The following is a 17,979-nucleotide window of genomic DNA, read 5'->3' on the forward strand; positions in this document are numbered from 1 at the left end:
CTTTCAAGTTAGTGTTTTCATTGCCTTTGGACATATTGGCAGAAGTGGAATTGCTGGATCATATGGTAGTTGTATTTTTAAGTTTTTGAGGAACCTCATGTTGTTTTCCATAGTGGCTGCACTAATTTACATTCCCACCAACAGTGCGCAAGGGTTCCCTTTTGTCCACGTCCTCACTAACATTTGTTATTTCTTGTCTTTATGGTAATTGCCGTGCTAATAGGTGTGAGTTGATATCTCATTGTGGTTTTGGTTTGCATTTCCCTGATTGTTACTGATTCTGGGCACCTTTTCATGTACCTGTTGGTCATCTGTGTGTCTTCTTTGGAAAAAAAAAAATCTATTCAGATCCTCTGCCCGTTTTTTAATCAAATTGGGTTTTTTGGGGTTTTTTTGGCTTTTGAGTTATCCAATTTATGATTTTTATGTATTTATTTTCCTCCCACTCTGAAGGCATTGGGAGTGCGTGGGTCAAAGAAGGATGTTAATGAGGTTCTTGAAGAATTGGGATTTGCCTGGTGGGTGGAAGAGTAAAGACAAAGGGAAGAGGTAGTTTACAATATTGGTAAGAGAGTGACTGAAAACTTGGGCCATGGAGTCTAGTCTGAGGCAAGTTAGGGCTTGATGTGGAGGAAAGCAGCATCAGAGGACCAGCGCTCCTGAGAAGGTGATGACCAGACATCTCAGGAACAGGTGATGAAGAAGCAGCGGCTGGATGCATGGGAGATTGCCATCTGAGAGCAGGATGTCTTCATGGAATGTTTCAGAAGAGTAATTATAGTTGTTGATAAGGTCCATGGCCCGAATGAGTTGAAGGGGACAGAAATGGAGAGAAGAGGAGGTCTTTGGAGTTGAGAAGCTTAAGAAACAGAGAGGTTCAAGTCCACCTGGACATACAGGTCACTTGCAGTGACTGTGCAGGTGGAGAGGAAGGCTGGACAAGGTGCTGATACCTGCATGGAAAGAGGCCTCGTCTAGGAGGTAGATGGTAACGAGCAAGGGTGTTGAGGTTAGGAAGGTTCGTGGCCTGTCCCCACTCCTCTGGGTAGGTATATGTGCTGCCACTTCCATATCGTGGCTTCCAACCACATCGCCTTTCTCTGCAGGCTGCTAGATTGTCGATACCATCCAGAGAACCTGTGGTTAGAAAGAAAATGGAGGCTGGAAGAATTCTACTCTGCTTTTTCTCCTTTCTTCTCCTGCATAAGCTTCCTTAGGATAAATATAGGAAGAAACCCAACGAGTGCCGTTAGGGCCAAGGCATTTTTATATGTTATTTAAAAAAAAATTCTGTGTAACTGACTTTTATGAATCCTACCTTAATCTGGAGAAACTGACCTCTGAAATACAAATAACGTCCTGATAGTGGAAGGAATGAAGGAATGCAAGCTCTGTTCACTCATCTCAGAACTCTATTTTTTGTTTGGTTGGTTGTTTAGGCCGTTGGAGAGAAGGAAGTGAGAGATGCTTTTCCAGAAGCCATTATCATAAAGCCATCGGACATCTTCGGAAGAGAGGATAGATTCCTCAATCATTTTGCAAGTAGGTATTCTTTCTTGTAGTTTTTCTTAGTAGTAGAAAAGAGGATACCAGTTAACCAGGTTGAAGTTAAGCGCCAGCTAACAGTGTTCTCTGACTCGACAGACTTACGTATATTTTCTCTCTCCCAGTTGCCTTTTTCCCCCCAAAGGTTCTATGTACCTAGTGTGGTCTTCGTTACCGTCTATGAAAAGAAGCACCTTAGATTCACAGAAGAGTGCAGCCTTGGGAGGCAGAGCCTGACTAGCTCTGTGACTGTGGCAGGTGCACGCGGGGCAGCTTCCTTGTATGTTGAAACGGAGATGAAAATGTCTGTGTTGAGAGTGGCGAGTTACTGAAATGAAGTAGCCCGTGTCACTGTAGTCAGTGCCTCCCCCATAGTCAATGCTTAAGTGTTGGCCTTATTTATATTTTTCATATGAAGCCTCTCAACTAATTTTTTACAAGTTCCCTGGATGTTGATTTTGAAAGACAAAGAGGCAGCATCGTAATTTTTCAGGTGCATGTAATCAGTCTTCCTTGTTTGTTTAAAGATTTTATTTATTTATTTGATAGAAAATGGAAGTGCGCAAGCGGTAGGGAGGGGCAGAGGGAGAGAGAGAATCTCAAGCCGACTCTGCGCTGAACGCAGAGCCCAACACGGGGCTCGACCTCATGATCCTGAGATCATGTCAGTCTTCCTTATTAATAGCAATTTCTGTGGAATGGGATTAGGGACTAATAGGAATTCGGCCATTGCTAAACTGGTATGTAAACTGCTTTCATGGGCTAGGCATCATGTTATGCTTGCTCTCAGGCTTTGTTTGTTTAATAATCAGACTTGTCTTGGCAGGGAAATCAGTCTCCTTGACTCAGTGGTGAGATTTTGAGATTTTTACAGGTAAAAAAAGAAAGACTTCCCTGTACATTTGTGGGGGTGGGAAGGGAGAATACATTTTTTTTAACAATAATTTTTTATTGTATTATGTTAGGATGCACCAGTGCATCCCTAGTTTTTGCTGTAAAGTTCCATGATTCATTACTTGTGTATAACACCCAGTGCACCATGCAATACGTGCCCTCCTTAATACCCATCACTGGCCTATCCCAATCCCCTCTGAAGCCCTCAGTTTGTTTCCCAGAGTCCATAGTCTCTCATGATTCATTCCCCCTTCTGTTTACCCCCGCTTTCTTCTTCCCTTTCTTCTCCTACCGATCTTCCTACTTCATATGTTCCATAAATGAATGGAACCATATGATAATTGTCTTTCTCTGCTTGACTTATTTTGCTTAGCATAGCATACATTTTTAAAGTCTGTGATAAGAACCCAGCTTTAATTTCTGATTCAATCGAATTACCAGTTACCCCTCAATTTATTCACTTATGTATTGGGAGAGGATTCTGACCCTCCTGGGAAGTACTAGGATGGTTGGTGAGGTACAGTTTTATCAGTAGCTTTCGGTTTCTCCTTGTTAGCTATTCATATTTTTTCTTTCAGTTTTCTTTGTATGTCTTTTGCCTATGTGTATTTGTTTTTTTGAGAGATGTTTTTCTTAGCAATTTATTTAGTCTCTTTATATATTAAGGGTGTACATCTGTTGTTATATTTACTTTTACTGTTTATTTTTTGTTGTTATTGGCTTATTTGCTTAAATTGTTTTAAAATTAATAGACTTTATTTTTTTAGAGTAGTTTTAGGTTTACAGGAAAGTTGAGTGGAATGCAAAGTTCTCACATACCCTTTAACCCCTTGATTTCTGCCCATAACAGTTTTCTCTATTTTTTTTTTAAGATTTTATTTATTTATTTGACAGAGAGCACAAGCAGGGGGAGCAGCAGAGGGAGAAGAGGAAGCAGACTCCCCGCTGAACGGGGAACCCAGTGTGGGGCTTGATTCCAGGACTCCGAGATCATGACCTGAGCCAAAGGCAGACACTTAGCCAACTGAGCCACCCAAGCAACCAGTTTTCTCTATTATTAACACCTGGCGTTAGTGTGGTACATTTGTTAAATTGATGAGCCAATATTGATACATTATTATTAAGTCCATAATTTACATTAGGATTCATTCTTAATGTTGTACATTCTGTGGATTTTGACAAAGGTATAATGACATCTACCTACCATTAGAGTATCATAGAGAATAGTTCCATTGCCTTAAAAATCTCCTGTGCTCAACCTACTTATCCTTTCCTCCTCACCCTGCTACCCTCACCCCTAATCTTTTTCCGACAACCTCTCATCTTTTTCCGTCTCCATGGTTTTGCCTTCCCTTGAATATCGCATAGTTGGAATCATATGCTACGTTGCCTTTTCAGATTGGCTTCCTTCACTTAGCCTCGCATTTAAGTTTCCTTCATGCCTTTCCATGGCTGATAGCTCATTTCATTTTCATAGCTGAATGATATTCCATTGTATGTATGGGCCACAGTTCATTTATCCAATTTAGATATTTTCATGCTGTGTTTTTCCACCCTGATTGCTCATGTCTTTTCACATTCTGTATTAATTTCCAATTAAAAAAAAACTGTGGTAAAAAACATGTAATATAAAAATAATTCGGATGTCTGGGTGGCTCAGTCAGTTAATCTTCTGACTCTTGATCTCATCTCAGGTCTTGATGTCAGAGTTGTGAGTTCAGGCCCCATGTTGGGCTCTGCACTGGGCATGGAGCCTACTTACTTACTTAATTAATTAAAATAAAATAAAATTTATTATCTGCTTTGGACTGAATTATGTCACTGTCTTCCCTCCCTTCCCCAAATTCATTTATCTGTTTTTACTTTTGTTTCCTATGTTTTAGTATCATAGCCAAGAAGTCATTGCTAAATCCAGTGTCATGACACTTTCCCCCATATTTTCTTACAAGGGTTTTGTAGCTGTAACTCTTACGTTTAAGTCTTTGATCCATTGTGAGTTAGTTTTTGTATATGGTGTAAGGTAAAGGTCTAACTTTATTCTTTCATATGGGGATATTCAGGTCTCCCAGCATCATTGAAACTGATGTCATTGAAAACACTGTCATTTCCCCTTGAATTATCTTGGCACCGTGTCAAAAAAATCATTTAACCATACATACAAAAGTTATTTCTGTTCTGTTCCACCGGTTTATATGTCTATTTATGCCACTGTTTTGATCTTGATTACTGTAGCTTTGTAGTAAGTTTTGAAATATCCTATATGATCTATGTTTTTCTTTCTTAAAATAGTTTTGGCTGTTTGGGGTCCCTGAAGATTCCATATGAATTTTAAGATGGAGTTTTCTATACTTCTGCAGAATATGCCATTGGGATTTTGATAGGGATTGCATTACCTGTAGATTCTTTGGGTAGTTTGACATCTTAACAGTGTTGTCTTCCACCATGAACATGAGATGTATTTCTGTTTATTTGTATCTCACTAAATTTCTTTCAGCGGGGGCGCCTGGGTGGTTCAGTTGGTTAAGCATCCAACTCTTGGTTTTGGCTCAGGTTATGATCTCAGGGTTGTGGAAAAAGGCCACATTGGGCTCTACCCTCAGCTTGGAGTCTGCTTGACATTCTCTGTCTCCCTCTCTGTCTGCCCCTCTCCCTACTCTCTTTCTTACTCTCTCTCAAATAAATAAATACATCTTATAGTGGTATTTTATAGTTTCCAGTGTGCAAGTCTTTAGCCAACTTGGTTACGTTTATTTCTGAGTGTTCTATTCTTTTCGATGCTCTTCTAAATAATGTCCACTTTAAAAAATTTTTGGTAAGGCTTTTTTTACCTTTATATTCAATCCACTTGGGATTTGCTTTGGTTTATGGTGAGATATGAACCTTTTCTCCCTTCCTCCCTTCCTCTCTTTTTTCCTCATTTTAGTAAAATGATTGTTTCAGCACCATCAATTAAATAATCTTTTCATTTCCCACGTATTTGTGGTAATGCATTCATCATATCCTAAATTCCCATTTTTTACCGGAGTCTTTTTCTGAGTTGCCCATGTTATATTGCTGATCTGTTGATTCCTATGTTCCTCCTCAGAATGGGGTGCACCAAGTGGCCAAGCCATTTGACCATTTTCCCTTGCTCTCCACATCCTCGAAGATTTGGCCTTTTTACTTCCCGTATTTTTTATCTGACAAACAAGTGGCTGCCCATTAGCTTCCTCAGTGTCTGATACATTTATTCCATTATTTCAGTTATGCAAAATGATTCTGCTAACCTGGAGCACGCGGAGTTTGGCGAGGCTTCTAGTAGTCGAGGCCTTCTAAGTATACTTCTCTTTTTCTGCCAGATACTCGCTGGTTTGGTGGTGTACCCCTTATTTCCTTGGGCAAGGAGACAGTGAAACAACCAGTATACGTAAGTACCCCGGATGAAGGGGCTTTGGCTGGATTCAGAGTCAGGTGATCAGTTTTCTGGTTTTATCCTAATCTTGTAACTCCATCATTGTCCTCTTTTCAACTTGCTCCAACTGCTTGCCTCTCAGTTACCTAAGAGGTACGTGTACTCTGTTCAATGTTCGCTCACTTAACAAAAGTAAATTGAATGTGCCAGGCACACTGTACATGTCACTGGGAATATAGAGATATGAACTAGACAGAAATTGCTCTCCTCACGTTGGCCTCCGTCAGGGGCAGGCTAGCAAAGCAATTGTCATGTGGTGTGGTAAGTGCTGTGATAGGGAGAGGATTTATGTAATTACAGCAGAGGGACACTGAGTCCAGACTTGAGGGTCAGGGACAGCCTCCCACAGGTGAGACCTTAAAGATGACTAGAGCAAGTCAGATGAAGGGGGTTAGGGAAGAGCATGCCAAGCAGAAGGAACAGTATATACAGGGGTCCAGAGGTAAGAGCGCGTTGAGTTCCATGTTATGTTGAAACCAGGGTTTCCCATTTGTGGCACTGTTGACATTTTGGGCCAGATAATTCTTTGTTGGAGGGGCTGTTGTAGAATGTTTAGCAGCATTTCTGGCTGCTAGCCACCAGATGGCAGTAGCACTACCTCCCCAACTGTGACATCTACAAGTACCTCCAGGCATTTTGCGAAAAGGGCCTTCCAGGGGAGGCCAAAATCGCCCCCAGTTGAAAACCACGGGGTCTAAAATCATATAAAATTATTATTTGGGAAAGTCACAATGGTAGGATATTGGCAGTTGTATAGGATTCCGCCTACTAATTGGTAACAGGTGGTAACAGCATTAGGACAAGTGGTAAGGGGTGAGATTGCAGAGATAATGGGCAGAGTCCAATCACAAGGCCTCCACAGCTGTCTGAGCATGAACATGTTCTGACTAGGAAAAATATTTAGGTGAGCCTTCCAGTATGCAGACCATCAGAGCCCTGGAGGAGTGGGTTCTTTAAGGAGCTTTCTCAAAACAGACAATGCCATTATTTTAATTTATTTTTTTTATGTTTAGGTTGTGATTGATGTGGCCCTCTTTCCTTCCTCCCTTCCTTTCTCCCTCCCACCCTCCCTCTCCCCGTCCCTGTGTTTTTCTCTTTCAACAATTACTTAAACATGTGTTACGATTTCTTATAGGTTGTAGATGTATCAAAAGGAATTATTAATGCAATTAAGGATCCAGATTCCAGAGGGAAGTCTTTTGCCTTCGTTGGGTAGGTGACTAGCATTTGACTTTAAAATTGTGCTGCCTGTTAAAATGAACAGTATGTAATGATTTATAAGACCAATAACTTCTGAACATGTCACTACAGATTTATTTGTTGCATTTTTAGTGTTTTTCTTTAACTGTATTTATTCCAGAAATTTTATTCCCTTAGCCCTGAGGTCAGTGTGTCTCAAAGAGCTGTCCAAAGGCTGCTATTGTCACAAATCTCCTGAATGGTTCTATTAAATCAGAATTTTGAGCAAACTGGGGGAATCTAATTTAATAAGTGATTTTTCTGTCACCAAAGTCAGAGAGAACCAGACTATTACATATACTTAGTCCAGTGATCACCAAGGATGATTTTGTACTACTCCACTGTTATTTTTAACGTATAAAAGGATGTTACTATAGATTCAGAAACACGAACAGAATACTTTCAGGGAGTATATGCAGTTGCAAAATTAAATTGCTTTTGATGGAGTATCGCAATGCCCCCAAAAGGTTGGAGAGGGCTGGTTTGGGGTACAGTTGCTATGAAGCAAACTAAGGACACCTAACGTTTCCTGAAAGGTGAGGATCTGATTCAACAGTTGATAGCTTAATTCCTAAGAAATATTTGCTTCCAGAGAAAAGACGCTTTTCTCTCTAAGCCAGGAAGTAAAGGATATATTGCCAGGATTATGAATTCATACATTGTCATGTTTTTCACTATTATTATAGACTTAGTTTAGTAAAATTTTTGTCAGTGCAAAAAACCATATTGTGTTTCCATATCTAGCGGCTGCAAGATGTATGCCTCTCTCTGAGTTCCTAAGTTCACTCTGTTAGTACAGAGTGATATACTCCAGGAGAATTAGTCACAAAAAGTGTGTTCAGCTCAGGGTCCATAAATCACTAGACTCAAAAACATCTGAGCCTAGTCAAACGGTAGTTAGACTAGGATTCTGAAGAAAAGAAGACCAGAAATGGCTTCCCAGACTTTGCTTACTACTTAGTGGAAGAAGCTCTGGGAGGAGTTAGCTGTTTCACACCTCTTCACCTTTTCCCAGTCCCCTCGAGTCTCTTTGCTGGGTGGTGGTGCGCCATACTTGTTTGGCACGTTGGCGGGAAAGGTAGTGCTGGGCATGGCAGCATATGCATTTTGTGTGTGCAAAACTAGATAGGCATCTGTGTTTCTTTTTTTGTCTCTTTAGCCCAGGGGGAAACTTTGCTTATTTCTCAAATACTTAGAGGTGAAGGCAGAAGCATAAGAACTTAATTTTGCTCCTAGTTTTTTCATAGTTATTAATTAACTATAGGACATTGGTCCATTCTATCATTCATTCATTACATATTGGTAGACACACATATACATAAAACTCTGAAAACTAATAAAGTCAGCAAGGTCACAAGGTACAGGACCAGTATATAAAACTCAGTTTCCATATATTCGCAAATGAACAATCTGAAAATAAAATTAAGAAAATCATTTTATTCACAACAGCATCAAAAGAATAAAGTACTTAGGTATAAATTTAACAAATACAAGACTTGTAGCTGGAAAATTGCAAAACACTGCTGAGGGAAATTAAAGAGTCAAGTAAACGGACGTCTCATGGTCATAGACTAAAAGAACCAATATTGTTAAAATGGCAGTTTTCCCCAAATTCATCTATGTATTCAACCCAATCCTATCCATGTTCCAGCAGGTTTTTTTTTTTTTGCAAAAATTGACAAATTAATTCTAAATTTATTTGGAAATGCAGAGATCCACGATAGCCAAAACCATTTTGACAAAGAAAAATAAAGCTGGAGCACTTAGATTTCCTGATTTAAAAACTTACTCTAAAACCACTGTTCTAAAGACAGTGTGATACTGGCATGAGAATAGAAAATAGAAGAATTAAGTAGAATTGTGTTTATGGGTGATTGATTTTTGACAAAAGTGCTGTGACACTTCAGTAGGGAAAGAATAATCTTTTCCACAAATGGTCCTGGGAAATCCATATGCAAAAAGATGAACCTAGGCTCTTAACTTCACACAATACATGAAAAAATTAACTCAAAATATATTAGAGACCTAAATGTAAGAGTTAACACTATAAAACTTTTGGAAGAAAAATAATGTTCTAGACCTTGGGCTAGGTAGAGATTTTGTATTTCATTTTATTTTTTAAGATTTTATTTATTTATTTTAGAGTGTGAGTGGGGGGAGGAGCAGAGGGGGAGGGAGAGGGGGTGTGAAAGACTCTCAAGCAGACTTGTCATTGAGGGTGGAACTGGACTCGGGACTTGATCTCACGACCCGGAGATATGACCAGAACCAAAACCAAGAGTTGGACGTTTAACCACCTGAGCCACCCAGTTGCCCCTAGGCAGAGATGTTTTTAGATGTGATATCAATAGCATACTTCATAAAGGAAAAACTGATCGATTAGACTCTACCAAAATGGAAAACTTATGTACTTCGGAAGGCACCATTAAGAAAATGATGACGAGTGGGGAGATCAGCAGCTAAAAGGCAGGGTGGGGTGGGTCGGAGAGGTATGTGGAAACCTTGAGGACTGAGGAGAAGATAGGAAGTATTCCCTGGGAGCAGAGAAGAACACCTCTTAGAGTATAGTAGGGTAGTAACGCAGAACAGAGTCTTCCATTTGAAGTTAGTGATCAGAAATAGAGGAGAAGCCAAGTAGCCCAGTTGTATTTTCTCTCCAACTCCATCTTGCTGGGGTTCTGGCCCAAGAAGGCAGATACGTGCGTGAACCAGAGGAGGGACTTGGCTACGCTAGTATAGTGGAGAGGCGGCTGGGGGACAAGGTTTTGCTGAGGCTATTTGCAAAGGAATGACTACAATGCTGAACCATGAAACCTAAGCTGGGAAGGACACAGGCTTCAGTGTGCCTTTCTCTGCAAGCCGAGGCACTTAAACGGGTCTTTGAGTCACAGTTAAAAGAACACAAAGTGCTTCAGAGCAGCTGAAGAGCTAGTATATTACATATAATTAGTTTACCCATGATACCAGTATTGCTTGTCATTGTGAAGATTACAGATTGTTCTTTGGCCATAGCACATATGCCCTGCAGTGATCCTTACACATCCTTCTGGAACTTGAAGGAAGCTAATTGAGGCCTTTGTCTGATCGTTCCCCTCGCTGACATTTTCATGTTTTTTGTTTTTGTTTTTGTTTGTTAAAATGTCAGAATGAGGAGTTTCTCACTGAATTACATTCATTCAACTCTGGAGATCTCCCAGGGTTTTTGAGGCAAAGAGACTAGGCAAACAGGTGAAGAGATACTAAAATGTATTATAAGCAATACTAATTATTAAAGCTAGGTTGTACCAGTACAAAACTGTTCAGATCTATGAAATAGAAATTCTAGAAGCAGGGGCGCCTGGGTGGCACAGCGGTTAAGCGTCTGCCTTCGGCTCAGGGCGTGATCCGGCGTGATGGGATCGAGCCCCACATCAGGCTCTTCCGCTATGAGCCTGCTTCTTCCTCTCCCACTCCCCCTTCTTGTGTTCCCTATCTCGCTGGCTGTCTCTCTCTCTGTCGAATAAATAAATAAAATCTTAAAAAAAAAAAAAAAGAAATTCTAGAAGCAGCCTCAAATATATGTAAGAATATAGTATGTGACATTTCAAAATACGGGGAAGGGGTCATTCATTCAGTAAATGGTATTATATCTTTACCTTATATTAATACAAAAATACTTTGCAGAAGTAATGTATGTTATGGGTTGAAGAACCCCAAAGCATTAGAAAAAATGTGTGGGGTGGGGGGCACCTGGGTTGTTCAAGTCAGTTAAGCATCTGTTTTGGCTCAGGTCATGATCTCAGAGTCCCAGGATTGAGCCCCACATCAGGCTCCCCAATCAGCAGGGAGTCTGCTTCTCCCTCTGACCCTCCCCCTTCTTGTGCCCTCTCTGTCTCTCTCTCAAATAAATAAAATCCTTAAAAAAAAAAAAAAAAAAAAAATGTGGGAATTTATGTCACTGGTTACTGTAGAGGATTTTCTAAATACAAAATCCTCAAATCATAAAATAAATCAGAAGTTTTGCTTAAATGAAATGTTTAAACTTGTGTATGCCACAAAACACTTGAACATTAAAAAGCAAAGTACAAACAGTAAAAAATATTTCCAACTATATCTCTAAAATATAAAGAATTCTGGGGCACCTGGGTAGTTCAGTGGGCTGAGCATCTGTCTTTGGCTCAGGTTGTGGTCCTAGGGTCCTGGAATCGAGCCCCGCATCGGGCTCCCTGCTTGGTGGGGAGTCTACCTCTCCCTTTCCCTCTGCTCTTGTGCACCTGTGTGCATGCTCGCTCTCCCTCTCTCTCACAAATTCTTACAAATCATTCTTTATAGATGGGACCTTCAGGAGGAAAGAGAGAAAAGAAAGAAGTGTATGTAGCCAAAACTATGTAAAGAAAAAAATTAACCTCTTTCATTAAGGTAGTACAAATTAGAATGTTGGGATACCTTTTTTACCTAGCAGATTGGCACAGTTTTATAACTAAACTCATTTTTGGTGAGGGGGCTGCTAGCATTTTATGTGAATTGATATGACCTTTTTGGAAGGCAGTATGGGAGTAGTCAGTAAAAGCCTTAAAGTTTCCAAGCATAGCTTGATCCAGTTCTACTTCTAGAATATGTTCTAAGTACTTAATTATGGATAAGTACAAATGTTTAATGTAAGAATGTTCATGAAAGCATTATCTTTTAAAGGAAAAATATATTTTAATAGCTTAAATATTTTCCAAGTTGGGAATTTATCAAAGAGTTATGATACACGCAGTGCAATTTATATGATCATTAAACATGCACTAGAATATTGAGTGACACAGAAAGGTGATTGGGATTTAATGTTGAATGAAAGACATTACAGAATAGGATGGGCTGTATAATCTTACATTTATAAAAGCAAAAAAATGTGAATATGTAAGGGGATGAGAAGGCTATGTTAAATATAGTAACTTTATCTTTGATGGGATTATGGGTGAGTTTTCTTTGTGCCAGTCTGTATTTACTGCAGTGCATATGTGTTTCCTCTTTCAAAAGGAAAATGTTATTTTGTTAAATTTAAAAAGAAAATGTGTAAGGAGCACATAATTTGGAGAACTATAAATGTTCTTTTCGTAGGCCCAGTCGATACCTCCTTTTTGACCTGGTGCAGTATGTCTTTGCTATGGCTCACAGATCCTTCCTGCCGTACCGTGTGCCGCATTTTGCCTATCGGTAAGTAAAGTGCTTCTTTTTGTGTCTTCTAAAATAGAGCTAATGCCATACAGTTGTTTGTCATGCTCTCATTTATGGTTATAGGGAGTATGTTCATTACAGTAGAGCCTCTGATTCTCTAACTAGGAGGTGCTCCTGATGTCTTGATGTTAAGTCTAGAACAGAACCAGAGGTGTCTAAGAGAGGGAAATGTGGATCAGTGTGGATGAGAAAAACAACGTGTCTTGAGAGATTAAATCTGCAGTTCTTCAAATTCCCTCATTAGAAACCACTGAGTTTTAATTTGGAGAAGTGTCTTGCTCGGCAGGTTGTATAAAGGAGCAGTCAGGTTTCCCTCTGTTTCGTACCACTCACCCAGACATGGGAAAGGGATCCTTCTTTACTAAACCAGTCTGATCATGTAGTTGGGGAAAGGAGCCGGGTTGATTCAGACTTGACCTTGTGGTTGCCTTATCCTTTCTTCTTGCCCTGCTTCTTGGTTCACTTCTTCCCTTTGCAGGTTTAGAATCTCAGAACAATCATGTCACATGCTAGTGAACTGGTCGGGGAGACTTTGACATCCAGTTTGCCAGGGATTGGCTTATAAACCAACATGGCACTTCACTCCTGCATTCATTCAACAAATATTTCTCGAATGCCTCCTATGTCTGAGGCAAGGCAGTAGGGACTCAAGACATTATACTAAACCCTTAGGAAGCTTGTGATCTAACACAGGTGTCAGAAAAATGGGCAGAATGCAGCATGGTGATACTATTTATTGGGGTGTTCTGTTTTTCAAACCATCTACTTCATCCTCAATACTCCGTGACTGATATAGGTAGGGAAGAGCACGTAGTATACGTGAAAGAGGAGGGTTGGGGGCCAAGCACAAGGAATACCTCCATTTAAAGGACCTGTAGAGTCTGCGAAATTTATCAAGAGACTCAAAGTGAGTCATCAGACATGTACGTGAAAAAAGTGGAGCATTTGGAAGCCTAGGTATCAAAGGGATAGGGGCTGTTTTAGGGAGGAAATGCCTGTTTCAAGCAGGGGATCCCAGCTGTTTGTTCACTTCTGTATCTCCCGCACCTGGAACGGTGCTTGGCACACAGTAGGCACTCTGTCAGTATTTGTGAATTGGAAGGCTAGAAAAAAGTCAGATAAGGCGAAGGACTTAAAAGTATCCCTTGGAGTCGGTAGTGAGGTCATTTTGATAGCGGCTTTGGTGCCACGCAGGGGGCGTAACCAGACTGCAGGGAGCTGCTTCCTTGGCTGTGCATGAAGTTGAGAGTTACGGTGTAGTGGAGTTGGCATGTGCACACGGAGTGGCTCGCCGAGGACACGGAAATGGACAGCGGAAGTCCTCTCTTAACACACAACCAGAGCACAGAGTTGGAGGTTTGTCAGGGGTGTTTTCATTACGCTATAATAGCCCAGTAAAGTGCCATCTGCACAGGTGGTCTGGAATCTGAGACTTTTATATGTTCCTGGAGAAATTTTGACCGATCTTCAGCTTCCTTTTTCATTTTTTTATGCACACTGGAATGATGATTTTGAGTTTTTAGAAAGCTGTGGAACCCCGCGTTCAGTGACCCACTGAAGACCTAGTAGGTAAATCAGATAGAAGCAGAGGTGCTCTAGCTGTGGTGACGGGCAGTCCTCTGAGCACGGGGGGGTCTGGGGGGACGCCAGGAATTCCCAGGGTACCCTGGACACAGGCTGAAACCCCCTGCCCCGAGGATGCTTAACAGGAACTCGGTGGCAGATAAGGAAACCCTGTTTTCAGTAAGGGTGGAGAGATGGCATTAATTGAGGCAGGCGGCTCTCTTGTCCTGGGTTTTATGTTTGCTTCCTGATTTGAATCATCCATCTTAGGCTTCTCCTTACTTTTGAATTTTTTTGGTTCCCTTGGGGTCCCTGCTTTTAAGGATTACAGTTTGCATCTTGCATACTACTTGGCTCGCCCCGCGCCCTTCACAGAAGCATATCTGCATGTCTGAGGTTTAAATTAGATTAGATGGCACTGACTTCTCTGCATGTTGGATATTTTTTGTTTTGTTTCTACTAAGGGCTTTATTTTAATTTTCAGTCGTTCAGATTTGTTGTGTCTTCCGTGGAGAACAGGACTGCCACCAGTTAGGGCAGGCAGGTTGGGTTAGCTTGAGCGGACAGGTAACCTCACAGGTCGTGGTGCCAGGATATTAGTTATTTTCTTAAAAACAAAGCAAAACACATCAGTGAGCTCCTGCCTCTACCGCAGCCTTTCTCCTTGTGCTTCCGCAGCTTGAGTGTTGGGTGTGGAGACACTTACCACACGTGCCACATTTATTCCTTTTTCCAGGTGGGTGGCACGACTCTTTGAAATGAGTCCATTTGAGCCGTGGACGACAAGGGATAAAGTGGAGCGGGTGAGTATGGGATGAACATCTGCTTGGCCACGTACTGGGCAGAGAGCTACAGAGGTGGGGAAGTTAGAATTGATTTTTGTTCGCTTGCTGGCTTGGGTTATTTGTGTGCTCTTGTCCATTATCTTTCTATCTGAGGTGAGCCCCGCGGCTTGGGCCCTGAAACTCCCCCCCCCCCCCCCGCAGCCTGCTCCAGCTGTGGGGGTGCTCCCTTAGCTTCTCTCAGACATGATCTGTTTTCCTTCTCTGCTGGATCGTCCCCAACAACACACAGACATGCCTTTAAGGCTCTGTTTTTTAAAGGCGAAACCCTCCCTTCCCCCTTGTCCCTTCTGGCCACCACCCTGTCTGTCTGGGTTCCTTTGAGTCATAACTCTTCAGAAGAGCTGTCTANNTGTTAACCTCAGTCTTTCTAACCCACTCCATTCAGGCTCTTCTTCCCATTTCTCCCCACAAGCTGCTCTCTTCCAGATTACCTATGATCACCCCTTCTCTCCCTGAACCCTCACTTGCCAGTCTGTTTTCTGGCCATCTCTGTATTCCCTTTTTTTCCTCCTCTTACTTGGCCATGCTTTTCAGTTTCCCTTCCTGGTTTACCCTCTTCTCCCTGATCTGTAAATGTTGGGGGACCCACGAGCTCTGTCCTCAGCCCTTTTGTATATTTGCTCATTCTCTGAACAACCCTCCCCTCGTCCCATGCCCCAGCTGCTGTCTGTGAGCCCACAACTGCATTTGTATCTCCAGCCTTGAATCACCCCCCACCTTCCCCAGCTGCAGACTCTCCCATCTATTTGGGTCTAATAGAGTTTTCTGGAACTTAACATCTCCACAAATAGAACTGCAAACCTGCTTCTCTCCTGGCCTCTCTCATCTTAATTAATGAGATCACTGTTCTCTCTTTTGCTCAAGTCAAAAATCTAGGAATTCTCCCCTGATTGATTCCTTTCTCTTACCAGTCTAAACCAGCATTGTCCAGTATAATTTTCTGCAGTGATGGAAATGTTCTGTAATCTACAATGTTCAAAACATAGCAACTAGCAACATATGACTGTCGAACATTTGAAATATGGCTAGTGTAACTGCAGAAATAAGATTTGAAGTTTATTTAATTTTAATTAATTTAAATTTAAATTACATTTGGCCAGTGGCTACTCTATTGGGCAGCACAGCCGTTGACCATCAGCAGTATTATTCAGGCAACCCTCAAAATATATGCCGGCTCTTACTCCTCCTGCCTCTCCTGGCCCTTTGTTTTTTTTTTCAACTTTTTATTCTGAAAGTGTATATAATAGTATTGAACATTTTGGGCTTAAAGAAAGGCCTTGAGGGGTGCCTGGGTGGCTCAGTCGTTAAGTGTCTGCCTTCGGCTCAGGGTGTGATCCCAGGGTCCTGGGATCGGCCCCGCATCGGGCTCCCTGCTCTGCTGGGAGCCTGCCTCTTCCTCTCCCACTCCTCCTGCTTGTGTTCCCTCTCTCGCTGGCTGTCTCTCGCTCTGTCAAATAAATAAATAAAATCTTTTAAAGAAAAAAAAAAAAAGAAAGGTCTTGAGTCTGCCCACCCTAATCCAAGTAGGTTGATTATTCCTTTCTCATTCTCTTGATCACTCTCAGGCTGCCTGTCTTGTCCCTTTACAGTGTGCTGGGTTTCAGAGCTCTGGTTCTTTCTGTCTTGCTGTCTCCCATGCTAGTCTCCCACACTGTGTAGAAGTGTTTCGAGGAAGAACACAAAATAAAAATTCTTTATTGTCTCTACCTTTGAAGACCTATTGACCTTTTCTCAACAAGAATAACCAAATGATCCTCTGAATGTTCCCTAAAAGTTAAAACATAGAGAAGATGAGAAAGTAGTCCTCGGGGAACAGATGTGAATGGGCTGGGCATGATCTTCCCCTCTGACAGGCTGTGTCTGGAAAGCTGAGACCATGTTCAAGATAGCCTTCTACGTTCATGAAAGATCAGACAGGAGGACTGACTGTCCGAACACTAGCGTGTATCTTGTGAAAATGTGCTTCTTACACTAATAATGGAGCGGGCGTGGATGCAGTAGGCCAGGGCTTTGGATTTGGAGGCTGCCTTATAGCACTCCAGTAAAAATTGCAGACTTTGTCAGGTGGGGAGGATGAAGGAGCGAGCTGCTCTATATGCACATTGATTCTCTTCATGTGCCTGTGGCTGGTCTGGGATCTTGAAAGTCTTCCAGCTCATTCTCCTCCTGCACAAACAAGATGGGTTTGGTGTTTTAGGTCTATGGTGAGCGTCGATCAACCAGGTGAGGTATAGCAGGAACACAAAGGTTAATGGATCATCTCTTAATGAGCAAGGAACAGACGCCAATTATCTCCTTAGTTCAGCAGTACGAATGGAGGCAGGAGGCCCGTGCACAAGGGAGAATTGGGGAATGGGCTGGTTCTGCATTAGCCCCTGTTTTACTTTCTTCCTGGACCTCCTGTGAAGCCACCCTGAGCGTGGTGAGCGGTGCTTCTCCATTGCACATTGATTGGTTCAGTCTGGGGAATGGCTCATCAGGAGCCAGTGTTCCGTGCTCGTGGGTGGTGCTGGGGACCTTTGCGCTGATACTTGGTGACCTTTCCTGTTTCCTTCCCTTAAGCTCTTTTTCTGTGGTCTACTTTTAGTGAGGTTCAGGAATCGAAACCAGCCACGTGTCCCTTGGAGACGACAAGTCTCGGTGATGGGACGCAGGCCAGCTTGAGTGCTTCTTCAGGGCTCGGTGAGATAGCACTTTGTGTTCTTGGTCCGTTCTCAGAGTTCTCCGTGGTTCTGTGTGTCCACAGCTTCACGTCACAGACATGCTGTTTCCTCACCTGCCCGGCTTGGAAGACCTTGGAATTCAAGCCACACCCCTGGAGCTCAAGGCCATTGAGGTGCTGCGGCGCCATCGTACTTACCGCTGGCTCTCGTCTGAAATTGAAGACGTGAAGCCGGCCAAGACTGTCGACTTTTAGCGGCCTGCGCTGCCCTGGATTTTCCGTGTTGGTCACGTCACCTGGCTGGCGACCAGCCCCCTGTCGTCAGAAAGTCCTGTATATAGTGAATAAGATCCCTCTATTAAATCATCTGAGGTGAAATTCTGCTGCAGCTTTTTCTTTCCTCATTTATAAAATGAGAAATTCAGTCATTTAGAATTTGAACATAATTTCTTTAAATATATATTTAATAATGACATATATATTATTTATTCTCTGAAATATTGAAGGATTTGTGTCAGGCTATTTCTGGCATATGTTTTGGAAGACAAGGACCCCTTTTTAATGTCCAAATATTGTGA

The 17,979-nt window shown here is 41.9% G+C and overlaps 1 protein-coding gene across 2 annotated transcripts in view; it reads left to right on the forward strand.

Annotated features, from left to right (window-relative positions):
* Positions 1–17,779, forward strand: part of NDUFA9 (NADH:ubiquinone oxidoreductase subunit A9) — a 34,631-nt gene extending 16,852 nt beyond the window's left edge. For both annotated transcript variants that reach the window (XM_008704893.2, XM_008704892.2), the window contains 6 exons: positions 1,440–1,542; positions 5,778–5,845; positions 7,026–7,102; positions 12,215–12,310; positions 14,631–14,697; positions 17,486–17,779. In XM_008704893.2, coding sequence (XP_008703115.2) covers positions 1,440–1,542; positions 5,778–5,845; positions 7,026–7,102; positions 12,215–12,310; positions 14,631–14,697; positions 17,486–17,656 — 582 coding nt within the window. In that variant the 3' untranslated portion in view covers positions 17,657–17,779. The remainder of the gene's footprint in view (positions 1–1,439; positions 1,543–5,777; positions 5,846–7,025; positions 7,103–12,214; positions 12,311–14,630; positions 14,698–17,485) is intronic.
* Positions 17,780–17,979: the final 200 nt, after the last annotated feature.

The sequence above is a fragment of the Ursus maritimus genome, unplaced genomic scaffold (assembly GCF_017311325.1).
Source record: "Ursus maritimus isolate PB19 unplaced genomic scaffold, ASM1731132v1 scaffold_26, whole genome shotgun sequence".
Lineage (NCBI taxonomy): Eukaryota > Metazoa > Chordata > Mammalia > Carnivora > Ursidae > Ursus > Ursus maritimus.